Genomic DNA, 12,745 nt, shown 5'->3' on the forward strand with positions numbered 1-12,745 from the left:
TGTTTGTTACATTAAAGTTAATTAAAAAATGTAAAAAGTGGAGGTTGTGGAGACCACATGTTTCCTGTGACAGTGGCACTCCAGCTGCAGAGATTCAAAATAAAGTTCAGTAAAAAAGAAGTGGAGTGGAGGCCAGGTGCCTTCCTGTCATCGGTGGAGCTCCATTCTGCAGCCAGACACCCTTGTAATTAATAGTAACAACAGAAGGGATCGGTCTGTGTCGCAGACTGCAGTCACTGGAGCTCCACTGTACAGTAAAATCATGTGACCTCCACTTCCTGTAGTGGAGCTCCAGCTGCAGACATTCACAAAAAAGTTCATAAAAAAAAAAAAAAAAAAATGGAGGACACATGCTTCCTGTCATCGGTGGAGCTCCACTCTGCAGCCGAACACCCTTGAAGAGTGCATAAGTTAGCAGCGGCGGAGGAGGTGTGTGAGGAGAGCTGATTAGATGGTAGGGATTGTTTTATTATTATGGGATGGGGTCTCTGTACTGGCTCCCTGTATATAGGGTTGTGAAGACACCGGAATTATCTGTCTTAGATTGGAGTATATGTGGGGGACAGGCAAGGATGTAGTCCATCTCTGTACTGTGCTATTTCCTGGTTTGTTGCATTTCCTCTCTTCTCAGAATGGAGCTGCGGCCTAGTTAAAGACAGTGCTCTGACACTGCATACAGAGGATTTCAATATTAAAGTAGTGTTCCAGCTGCATTTTTTTTTTTTTTATGTGTAGCGGTTGGTTGCTACTAGTTACAAACATCCACCAAGTCACCCTGCTGCCAACCCCCCATATATCACTTCTGAGACAGTGAGCAGTCATTTGCGTTGTTTTGTTGCGTTTATTGGGGGGAGGGTACATCTTGTTTGGGGTAAAGGAAGATATGAGATGCACATAGCACTTGTTGAATTAACATCACATGTATGGAGCATCGATTAATGAACTGAGCCATGAAAAATTATGCACTTCTAACATTCACAGTCTCTGCCCCCTGCATATCTCCACTGCAGACTATTGATCCTCCTTCTGTGCACTGGCTCCTGCAGAGCATCACTCTCTTGAACTCCTGTACACATCCTTCACTGCAAACTGTTAGATTCCTGTCTCATCACTTCCAGTAAGACAAAAAGGGATCACTCTGAATAACCCCAGCTTGCTGGCTGTAATTAGATACTGTAATAAAATCTCTTGAATGGTGTTACTTGAGCAAATCGCTAAGCCAGAGGTATACAGTACCTCTCATTGGCGGCTCATTGATTTTAGTAGCTACAGTCTCTTGGATGATATTACCTGAGTGCTTTTCTAGGCCAGAGAAATGCGTTACCTCTCTCCGATGGTCTAGCAAGTTAGCAGCACATGGCAATAAACGGACTACTGCTCCCAGCCAGTCCAATCTGCACTGCCTGCATTCCCTGGCCGCAGCAATTTGCACTAATCTCTACATAATTTTCCTCTTGCTCCAGTTCTCCACTGTAGTAGATGCACTGATCTTCTCCTGCCCCAAGTCCATGGTAGAAGCACACATCTTAACAGCTCCTCCATGTTTGGCGCGTCCCCCACGTGGGGACGCCCTGCAGCAGCTGCCTAAAACTCCATTCTCTTTTTTGCCGCACGACAGAAAATCCAGAACTGGTTGTGGCCAAGTCCTGGGTGTTTTAGTTCCTGTTCTTTCTGACAGAAGGGTTCCCTATTTTGGAGGTACCTGGTGAAAGTGGTGGCCACTTCCTTCAAGTTTTTCCCCAGCTCTGCCTGTGTGGAAACCATGTTCTCCTCGTGCTTCACCGAGGTGTACCAAGATGGCGTCGGAGGACTTCCGGTGACACGGCAAGATGGCGCTGAAACCGGAAGTCTTGTGACGCACTTCCCGGCGCCGTGTTTATGAGGAATACTGCGTGATACACTGAGGACATGCTGCCTGGTGGAACAGTCTGCTGAAACGCCGGACAGGCGCATTTTAGCAGGACGACAGCAGCCTATCTCTCCACTTGCCTTATGGAGCTTGAGGATGCTTATGGAGCACCCACTCGGATTGAACTAGCGGCAGCCTCCGGGTCCCATACTGCCTTCAAGGTAAGACCTTGTCTGTAGTTTTACAGCAGGGGACAAAGGACAAACCGATGAAAAATAAATGTGGAAACTGTAGAGCCAGGCTGTCTGATGGATGTAAATTTTTTGTGAGGATTGTATTCCATCTAGGGCTAGTTCAGAGACTACCTCTTTGAAAGAGTTAATGTCTTCTATGAAGGAGGTGGTAGCCTCCCTCCGGTCCTTTAATGACAGGGCAGCAGGTCTGGGGCCTTCTTCATCTGGTCCCAGTTAGTCCCCCTCCTCGGTCCGAGACTAGTGGTTCACACTGTGCCTCTGATCTGGAAGAAGGGGAGAAACCAAGCTCCACGTCTAATGGGGATTCCGCATCAGTGGGGGGAGGCGGGTTCCAGCAGAGGATATTTTTTTTAAATCAATATATGCCTCGGAACAGATTGAGATTCCACAGCAAATCCAATCTGTGCAGGATAAAATGTATAGGGATCTTCAGGGGCGGAAATCGAGGACTTTCCCGTTTCACCAGTCACTTAAGGATATGATTCTTTCAGAATGGAAAGAACCTGAAAGGAAATTGTTCCAGTCTCAAGGGCACACAAGATTTCCTTTTCAGTCTGAAATTGAGGAGACTTTCTTTAAATGTCCTAAGGTAGATGCCCCTATGTCGCAGGTTTCTAAAAAGTCAGACCTGTCCTTTTGAAGACTTGGGGGTCCTTAAAGAGCAAATGGGCAGGAAGGCCGACTCCTTGCTGTGTATGGCCTGGGATGCTTCAGCTTTATCCTTGGGTCCAGCTGTAGCATCCACCTGTGTGTCTAGGAATTTGGACGTATGGCTTTCGGTGTCTATGATCTTCTTTCATCCGACACCCCAAAGACGAAATTAGGGAGTCTCTTGCACTCATTGCCAAATCAGTGGCCTTCTTGGCTGATGCAGCTGCAGCCTCTGTGAAAGCTGCAGGTAGGACTTCTGCTCTCATTAGCCACTTAAGGACCCCTTCACGCCGATATACGTCGGCAGAATGGCACGGCTGGGCACTTCAACCTATATGTATGTTGCCCTTTAAGCCCAGCCGTGGGGTCGCGCACCGCTGGCACGTGCACGCGTCCCGGTCCGAAGCTCCGTGGCAATCGCCGCTGGAGTCCCGCGATCGGTCCCCGGAGCTGAAGAACAGGGAGAGCTGTGTGTAAACACAGCTTCCCCGTTCTTCACTGTGGCGCCGTCATCGATTGTGTGTTCCCTTATATAGGGAATCACAATTGATGATGTCGCACCTACAGCCACACCCCCCTACAGTTAGAAACACAGATGAGGTCATACATAACCCCATCAGCGCCCCCTTGTGGTTAACTCCCAAACTGCAATTGTCATTTTCACAGTAAACAATGCATTTTAAATGCATTTTTTGCTGTGAAAATGACAATGGTCCCAAAAATGTGTCAAAATTGTAAGACGTGTCCGCCATAATGTCGTAGTCATGAAAAAAATCGCTGATCGCCGCCATTAGTAGTGAAAAAAAAAATGTATTACAAATGCAATGAAACTATCGCCTATTTTGTAAACGCTACAAATTTTGCGCAAACCAACCGATAAACGCTTATTGCGATCAATAATAGGTAGAAGAATACGTATCGGCCTAAACTGAGGAAATGTTTTATTTTTTTATATATTTTTGGGGGATATTTATTATAGCAAAAAGTAGAAAATATTTCATTTTTTTTCAAAATTGTCGCTCTATTTTTGTTTATAGCGCAAAAAATAAAAACCGCAGAGGTGATCAAATACCACCAAAAGAAAGCTCTATTTGTGGGGAGAAAAAGGACGCAGATTTTGTTTGGGAGCCACGTTGCACGACCGCGCAATTGTCCGTTAAAGCGACGCAGTGCAGAATCGCAAAAACTGGCCGGGTCCTTTAGCTGCCTAAAGGTCCGGGTTTTAAGTGGTTAATACAGCCATGCGAGTGATCTGGCTTAAATCTTGGGAGGGGGACCTTACCTCCAAGAACAAATTCTGCGGCATTCCCTTTGAAGGCAAGCTCTTATTTGGTTCCTCCTTGGTGGAGGTCCTAGCTCGTTCCTCTGAGAACAGTAAATGGTTCCCTTCTTCTCAAAAGGATAAGCCACAGAATAAGAAGCCTTTTTGTGGTTTCCAAAACAAAGCTAATTTTGGAACCATCAGGCGAAGAAAAATTGTTCTTTTAACAAAAATAACCAAAAGAAGGGGATTCTCTTTGCTCCTTCAGCCCATTCCAAAAATCCCCAGTAACGCCAGTATAGGGGTAGGGGGAAGGTTGTCCCATTTCGTCAAAGAATGGGTAGAGATTTCCGACAATTCCTTTATTCTTCAAACATTGGAAAGGGGTTACAGGTTGGAATTCAAGAGTCATTTATTCTGTAAGGAATCTGTGGCCAGAGGTCTTCATGGTTAACCTGGATCCTTATGTCATCTTCATGTTCCAATCTGCCAGAACCACCGAAGGTTCCTCAGATTTGTAATTCTCATGGACAACGGGCCGAGTCATTGGCAGTTCAATGCCCTTCCTTTCTGTCTCTCGGCAGCACCCAGAACTTTTACAAAGATCATGGCCGAAGTCATGGCCTTCTTTCGGATACAGTGTGTATCGATCGTCCCATATCTGGACGAATTTCTGATCTTTGCCCAGGACAGAGTCCCTTATCCGTGATCTGCAGTTGGTCTTGCGGACCTTTCAGAATATGGGGTGGAAAGTCAACCAACAGAAGTTTTGTCTGGGTTATCTAATAGACTCTGTTGCTCAGAAGATTTTTCTTCCTGAGGAGAACATTTTGAAACTTCTTCTCTCCGTGCAGGCCTTCAAATTGCTCCCACAGACCTCTTTTTGGCAGATCATGCAGTTATTAGGATTAATGGCTGCAGCCACCCCAGGGGTGCCCTGGGCCCAATTACACTCCAGACCCCTTCAGGCGTTTCTCTTGCGCCATTGAGATCACAGGAAGGATTCTCTAGATTAGCTGGTTCAGCTGCCAATAGGATTTTCTCAATCTCTCCTGGTGGGAGCAGTGGGAAACTACTGCAGGGAGGGAGGAACTGGGTGCAACATGCTCTAGTAAAAGAAACTAGACGCCAGTCTGTGGGGCTGGGGTGTGCACTCTCAGGGTTGGCAGGCCCAGGGAGCCTGGTTGCCAGAGGAGGCAGGCCGCTCCTCAAATTTCAGGGAACTACTGGCTGTAGGGAAATCTCTCTTGACTCTGCAAGAGAGAGTCTGTTCAAAAGACCTATTGGTTTTCTCAGGCAATGACCTAAACAAGCAAGGGGGCACTCGTTCGGAGTCACTTCTAACGCTATCACAGCAGATTCTGTCCAATGTGGACTTCTCTGATTGAGATGACATCAAGGATTCAGAGAATACGCTGGCGGACTATGAGCAGAGTAAGCATCAGTTTCATCTTTTAAGAGCTACATTAAGGCACATTCCGGGAGATTGTGCTAAGATGGGGTCTTCCTGCAGTGGATCTTTTTGCCTCCAGTCTCAACAGAAAACTGCTGGCGTTCTTCTCACTGGAGAGAGACAGGGTCCTTGGGGATGGATGCTATCTCCTTCCCGTGGGATTTCACTCTGGCCTTCCCTCCTTTTCCCCTCTTACCTCTGGTAGTTTGGAAAATTATTCAGGATCGGGCAGAAGTGGGTCTGATTGCCCCCTGATGGCCCAGAAGAAGTTGGTTTTGCTCTCTGAAGACCCTCTCTGTGGATCTTCCCTGGCCCCTACCAGATCGGAAGGATCTACTCCATCAGGGACCAGTGTTGCATCCAAGCCCTCAGACCTTCCATTTGACAGCCTGGAGGCTGAGCGGCGCATCTTACAGTTGAGAGGGTGTTCAGAGAAAGTTATTCAAACTATCCTGAGCAGCCGCAAGTTGGTAACTAGAAGAATCTATGGAAAAGTTTGGAAAACTTTAATTCCTGGCAAAGGAAATCCGGTTTAGATTGTTTTTCCACTCCCTGTATATTGGATTTTTTACACAGAGGAGTGGAGAAGGGACTGGAGAAGGGACTATCTGTCAGCGCCCTTAGAGTTCAGGTTGCGGCCCTGTCTGTGTTTTCAGACAAGAGGCTAGCGGAAGATCCTTTAGTCAGGAGGTTCCTTTCAGCCAGATCTAGCCATGGTCCCAGGATCGTCAAACATGTGCCTTCTTGTCATTAGTGTTAAATGCTCTAACAAGGGCTCCTTTTGCGCCTTTGCATGAAGCTTCCCTAAAATGTATTTCCTTAAAGATTTCCTTCCTTTTAGCTATTACGTCAGGGAGAAGGATTTCTGATCTGCAGTCCCTTTCCTGTAAAGACCCCTTCCTGAGGATTCTACAGCACTGGGTAGTGATTAGGCTTGATTTTTTCTATTTGGCCAAAGTATCTTCTTGCTTTCATATAGGTGATTCTCGAAAATTTGAATATCGTGCAAAAGATCATTTATTTCACTAATGCAACTTAAAAGGTGAAACTAATATGAGTCAGACACTCATTACATGCAAACAAAACAAGATAGCTCAAGCCGTGATTTGTCATAATTGTGATGATTATGACTTGCAGCTCATGAAAACCCACAATCTCAGAAAATTTGAATATTACACGCAATCAATAAAACAAGGATTGTACATAGAACAATATCGGACCTCTGAAAAGTATAAGCATGCATATGTACTCAATACTTGGTTTGGGCCTCTTTTGCAGCAATTAGCTTCCATGCCACACCGCATTGAGGCAGTATCAGCCTGTGGCACTGCTGAGGTGTTATGGAAGACCAGGATGCTTCAATAGCGGCCTTCAGCTCTTCTGCATTGTTCGGTCTCGTGTCTCTCATCTTTCTCTTGGCAATGCCCCATAGATTCTCTATGGGGTTCAGGACAGGCGAGTTTGCTAGCCAATCAAGTGCAGTAATCTCACGGTCATTGAACCAGGTTTTGGTGCTTTTGGCAGTGTGGGCAGGTGCCAAGTCCTGCTGGAAAATGAAGTCCGCATCCCCATAGAGCTTGTCTGTGGAAGGAAGCATTGAAGTGCTCCAAAATATCCTGGTAGATGAATGCGTTGACCCTGAACTTAATGAAGCAAAGTGGACCAACACCAGCAGATGACATGGCTCCCCAAATCAACACAGACATCTTGCAGTGTGTGCCTCTCCATTCTTCCTCCATACTCTGGCTCCTTGATTTCCAAATGCGATGCAAAATTTGCTCTCATCAGAAAAAAGGGCTTTGGACCACCGAGCAACAGACCAGGTCTGTTTTTCTTTAGCCCAGGTTAGACGCTTCTGACGTTGTTTGTTCAGGAGTGGCTTGACAAGAGGAATACGACATTTGAAGCCCATGTCCTGGATCCGTCTGTGTGTGGTGGCTCTTGATGCACTGACTCCAGCCTCAGACCACTCCTTCTGAAAGTCCCCAACACTTTTGAATGGCCTTTTCCTGACAATCCTCTCCAGGCTGCGGTCATCCTTGCTGCTTGTACACCTTTTTTCTTCCACACTTTTTCCCTTCCACATGGCTTTCTATTAATGTGCTTTGATACAGCACTTTGGGAACATCCAACTTCTTTTGCAATTACCTTTTTGAGGCTTTCCCTCCTTTTATGGAGGGTGTCTAATGATGGTTGTCATGGACCTTAGAATGCAGAAGTGTTCCTCCTTGAAAGCTGTTACACAGTGGGGGGTCTTCTGCTCTGTCTTAAGGCCAGACGGCTCCATTGTGCTGTGTATGGCTATTGTGTACATTGATTGCCCCCTGGGGCTTCCGTCTCGTTACACATAACAGTCCCTCCATTCAAGCTATCGGACCAATCCCTGCTGACTCATTTTCAAGTCCTCAGTTGCATGGCTAAGGAGGACCTGAAGGAGGACTACATGTACTTTACAATTGACCAATAGGAAAGCGATTGTTGGGGGCGGAATCTTCCAAATTCTGTTTAAAAGTGTGTTGTTTACTTCCAATAAAGGTCTTCCTGTTTGTTCTAATGGATTCCGAACGGCACATAGCTGTAGTTCGGATCCCGGAGCCGTGGATGACCGAACCATCAGAAGTTGCGATCTGCAAGCTGACTCACTAATAGCAGAGGAGTGTTGGGAGCGTGGAAGCGAGCGAGCAAGGGTCTCGTTACATTGGTTGGCAGCAGTGGGATTTGCTCTCCAGTTACTGGGACACTCCAAACCACCACAATGAATGACCAGCTATGCAGCATGCAGGAGAGCCACGCTGAAAGACTTACTTGAGAGCCGTGGAGGGACTGGTGGGACAAAGAACAAGGCCACCCTGATCAGTGAGCTAGCCGAGATGGATCAGAGGGATGGTGATGCAGGACCCCGGTCAGTTGAAGACTTGTTTCAGCGACGAGTTCGAAAGCGGTTGGCATTATATGGTGCTAACCCATCAGAGACCGCCATACAGAATGCCATTAGAGGCATCCAGCTGCAGGATGAGCGACGAGAGCAACAAGAGGAGCTGGAGATCGCCTACAGACAGCTGCTAGACTCTGCTCAGCAGCAGGGTGGGGCTCCCTTTGCCTGTGACTATCAGCTGACAACTCTGAAATCCTGGCTGAAGAATCGGCAATGTGGCAGAGTAACAGTGTGCTTTGCCAACCTGCCCCTGCAGCTATGGATGCGGAGATCTTATGGCGGATGCAGCAAGTGCTCACTGACCTTGATGATCCGGTTTCTGCATGGGATGATCTTGAATGGAGGAATGTGCCTGTCCAGCAGTATGCCAGTGAATCGGCAGTGGAAAATCTGGAATTTGCCATTCCCAAAGCTGAAGTGCTGAGTGCTGACCGCAGGGCTGAGCTCTGCTAACCTCTGCTCAGTACCTATAGCATCTTCTGGGTTCCATAGACAGGAGATGGTGAACCTCTATCCCCAGACACCAGTTGCAGAGACAGGGGTTTAGACTTTTCTGCTGAGGAAGAACAACCTGATGAGCCTCCAGCAGAAGAGCTGGTATCAGGGCCAAACTTCACTGTGCTCTGCCCAGCACCAAGGGCAGTATCTGTGGAGTTGCAAGGAACTTCCCCAGCTGAAGCGCTGGTCACCGGACAGAGGGTTCAAGACCTCTGCCCCACCCCTGTGGCAGTTCCGGAGGCTCTGGGTGAGAAGGTGGCGATCACTTCCCAGCAAGCAGATACAGGGGTAGAAGGGAGAGGAAGTGTTCATCGACCCTCCCCAACAGTTGGCCAGGGTGGAGAAGGTGGTCTTTCCTCCCCAGCAAAGATCCGTGCATCTGGGAGACAGTACCATAAACATGTTGTCCCAGCAGCCAGATGAGGGAATGGAAAAGGAAGCAGCCAGCTCACCTCCCCAATGGCAGCCACACAGTTTGGGTGTGGCGGAAATCAGCCTCCTTCCCCAACGGCTAGCCGGAGCGGATGATATGAAGTCCCCAGCAGAAGTGCAGGCAAAAGGGCAGAGCGCCGCTGGCCCATGCCTAGCACATACAGTGTCTCTACAGCTCCAGGGAGCTGGGGCGGTCGGCCCCTCTGTCCAGCAGCAGACCAAGCCTTGGAATGTTAAAAAAACACCCAGCTGAATCACTGAGACAGGAGGATGGCAGCCTTGCTTTGCAAGCACCTGGAGATTTTCACCTACCACAAGTGGATGGGACTTCAGTCTCCACTTGTATACCCCAGGGATGGGGGGCAGTTGGCCCAGATCCCCAACAGCATGATGAACTGAGCCCAGTCACCCTGTCTTCTCTCCAGCGGCTGAAAGGACTCCAGGGAGAAGGGCCAGTCCAGGCTTCTCCCCAGCGGCAGGCATGCTCTCTGAGAGAGGCAGAGGTTGGCTGGGTGAGTAATGCTCGGTTTGGGACAATTTATTTGGGGTACTGTGTGGGTACCGGCATTGGGGTCTCCACCTGTGTTAGTCTCCTGCCAAAGGGGGAGATGTGTGACAGACCTAAACGGGACAGAGGCTTTTGGAGAGGACTGAATGCAAGCCTCTTGCCTTCCGATTTATGGGCCAGGGCCTCAAAACAGGAAAGCGGATGGGTTATCCCAGCAGACAGACCTGGAACCTTAAGACTACTTTTCCAACATCCTCGAGTTGACCCGTTTGGGGTCCCACTGTGGCTGTTGGTCTGTTTCCCAGGGAAAGTATTGTCATGGACCTTGGAATGCAGAAGTGTTCCTCCTTGAAAGCTGTTGCACAGTGGGGGGTCTTCTTCCCTGTCTTAAAGCTCCAGACGGCTCCATTGTTCTGTGTCTGGCTATTGTGTACATTGATTGCCCCCTGGGGCTTCTGTCTCATTACACATAACAGTCCCAAGCTATCGGACCAATCCCTGCTGACTCATTTTCAAGTCCTCATTTGCATGGCTAAGGAGGACCTGAAGGAGGACTACATGTACTTTACAATTGACCAATAGGAAAGCGATTTGTTGGGGGCGGGATGTTCCAAATTCTGTTTAAAAGTGTGTTGTGTACTTCCAATAAAGGTCTTCCTGTTTGAACTTGCATACAGCCTGCCTGGTGTTTGTTCTAATGGATTCCGAACGGCACATAGCTGTAGTTCGGATCCCGGAGCCTTGGATGACGAACCATCAGACGTCGCGATCTGCAAGCTGACTCACTAGTAGCAGAGGAGTGTCGGGAGAGCGGAAGCGAGCGAGCAAGGGTCTCGTTACAATGGTGTTCTGCACAACTGTCAGGTCAGCAGTCTTTCCCATGATTGTGATTCCTACTGAACCAGACTAAGACCATTTTTAAATGCTCGGGAACCCTTTGCAGGTGTTATGGCTTAATTGGCTGATTAGAGTGGGACACTGTGAGCCTAGAATATTGCACCTTTTTACAATATTCAAATTTTGTGAGATTGTGGATTTGGTGTTTTCATGAGCTGTAAGCGATAATCATCAAAATTATGACAAATCACAGCTTGAACTATCTTGCTTTGCATGTAATAAGTCTATCTCCTATATTAGTTTCACCTTTAAGTTGCATTAGTGAAATAAATGAACTTTTGCATGATATTCAAATTTTTCGAGTATCACATGTAGGTCCCAGGAGGTAGTCCTGCCTTGTTTCTATACCTCTCCCAATAGTGGGTTTAGGAGTTCCTCCCAGCTGTTGGTATTGTTCAGTGGCCCCAAGAAGAGGTCCAAAGCGTCTAAAAGCTCTATTGCTAGGTGGATTAGGGAAGCTATTTGTGAAGCATACCAAGCGTCAGGTCGCATCCCTCCTTCTAGAATTAGGGCTCATTCAACGAGTTCATGGCTACGTCTTGGGCAGAAAGAGCAGGGGCATCATGGGAAGTAACTTCTAAAGCTGCCGTCTGGTCCTCCTCTCATGCATTTGTAAGACATAGAGTAGAGGTCGACCGATATATCGGCCGATATTTGACGTTTTTTAATTAATCGGCATCGGCCGATTTGTACTGTAAAAAAAGCCGATTTTTAAATTTCAGCAGCGGGACCTGCAAAAAGTTTCTGTAATAGAAGTCAATGCAAGTTGCCTGAAGTTTCCTGTGGAAGACTTCTCTCTCCTGGGCAGTCTGCCAAGTTTTGAGAAAAGATATACAATGTTGCTACTTATCAATGAACTGAACTATGTGTAGGAGAGTTCTCAGTTTAACCATTAAGGGCTCTTTCACACGGAGCGGATCCGTAATTGATCCGCTCCGTTAGCCCGGGGATTCCTCCCGGGCTAACGGCGGACAAGGGCGGTCCCCGTACACTGTGCAGAGACCGCCCTGTCTCTCCTCCGCTCTCCCCTATGGGGATTTGGATGAATACGGACCGTGTGTCCGTATTCATCCGTTCCGCCGGACGGAAGAAAATCAGGGTTTTCTTCGGTCCGCAAAAGCGGACGCAGATGGTTGCGGATGCATCATCCGCTAACGTCTGCAATCCCATAGGGCTTCATTACAAGTCCGTAAACGGACTTGTAATAAACGGACTGTTTGTCCGTATGTGTGAAAGGGTCCTTAAAGGCTAAATCTTTTTTGACACTTGTTGCTTACAAGTAAAAATCCTGTATTTTTTATTATATATATATATTTAGCAGAGACCCTAGGAAATAAAAGAGCGTTTGCTGCAATATTTAATGTTACACAGTATTTGCGCAGCGGTCTTTCAAACGCATTTCTTTGGGAAACAATATGCTTTAAAAAAAAAAAAAAATAAACAGTAAAGTTAGCCCATATTTTTTTTTTTCGTCCAAAAGTTTTCATTACCTGTTTTTGTGTAATATATATATATATATATATATATATATATATATATATATATATATATATATATATATACATACATACATACATACATACATACATACATACATACATACATACATACATACATACATACATACATACAGTACCTTTCAGGGGGAGGGGGGAGCAGATACCTGCGTAATCCCAGGTATTTGCTCCCTTTTCCGGGCATAGATCACTGCAGTGACTGTGGTGACCTACACCACATCTGGCGCTTAATCCGCCCCAGCTTTCTTCTGGGAGACGCACAGGTCCCAGCAGTCAGCAGGGACCAGTGGGATTGCGCAGCGCGACTCGCGCATGCACAGTAGGGAACCAGGAAGTGAAGCCGCAAGGCTTCACTTCCTGATTCCCTTACTGAAAGATGGTGGTGGCAGCACCCGAGGGAGAGATCGGCTTCGGGTGCCAGCATTGCGGCCACCCAGGACAGGTAAGTGTCCATATATTAAGTCAACAGCTGCAGTATTTGTAGCTGCTG

At 47.3% G+C, this 12,745-nt stretch overlaps 1 protein-coding gene across 3 annotated transcripts in view; it reads left to right on the forward strand.

The window, feature by feature from the left end:
- Positions 1-361: 361 nt before the first annotated feature.
- Positions 362-12,745, forward strand: part of LOC120916549 (polynucleotide kinase 3'-phosphatase) — a 777,425-nt gene continuing 765,041 nt past the window's right edge. Inside the window, exon 1 of one of the 3 annotated variants that reach the window (XM_040327595.1) lies at positions 362-454. In XM_040327595.1, coding sequence (XP_040183529.1) covers positions 452-454 — 3 coding nt within the window. In that variant the 5' untranslated portion in view covers positions 362-451. Of the gene's footprint in view, positions 455-1,932; positions 2,071-12,745 lie in introns of those variants that run through there. The other 2 variants (XM_040327596.1, XM_040327594.1) reach the window with 2 other exon arrangements.

This window comes from Rana temporaria, chromosome 10 (genome assembly GCF_905171775.1).
Source record: "Rana temporaria chromosome 10, aRanTem1.1, whole genome shotgun sequence".
Taxonomy (NCBI): domain Eukaryota; kingdom Metazoa; phylum Chordata; class Amphibia; order Anura; family Ranidae; genus Rana; species Rana temporaria.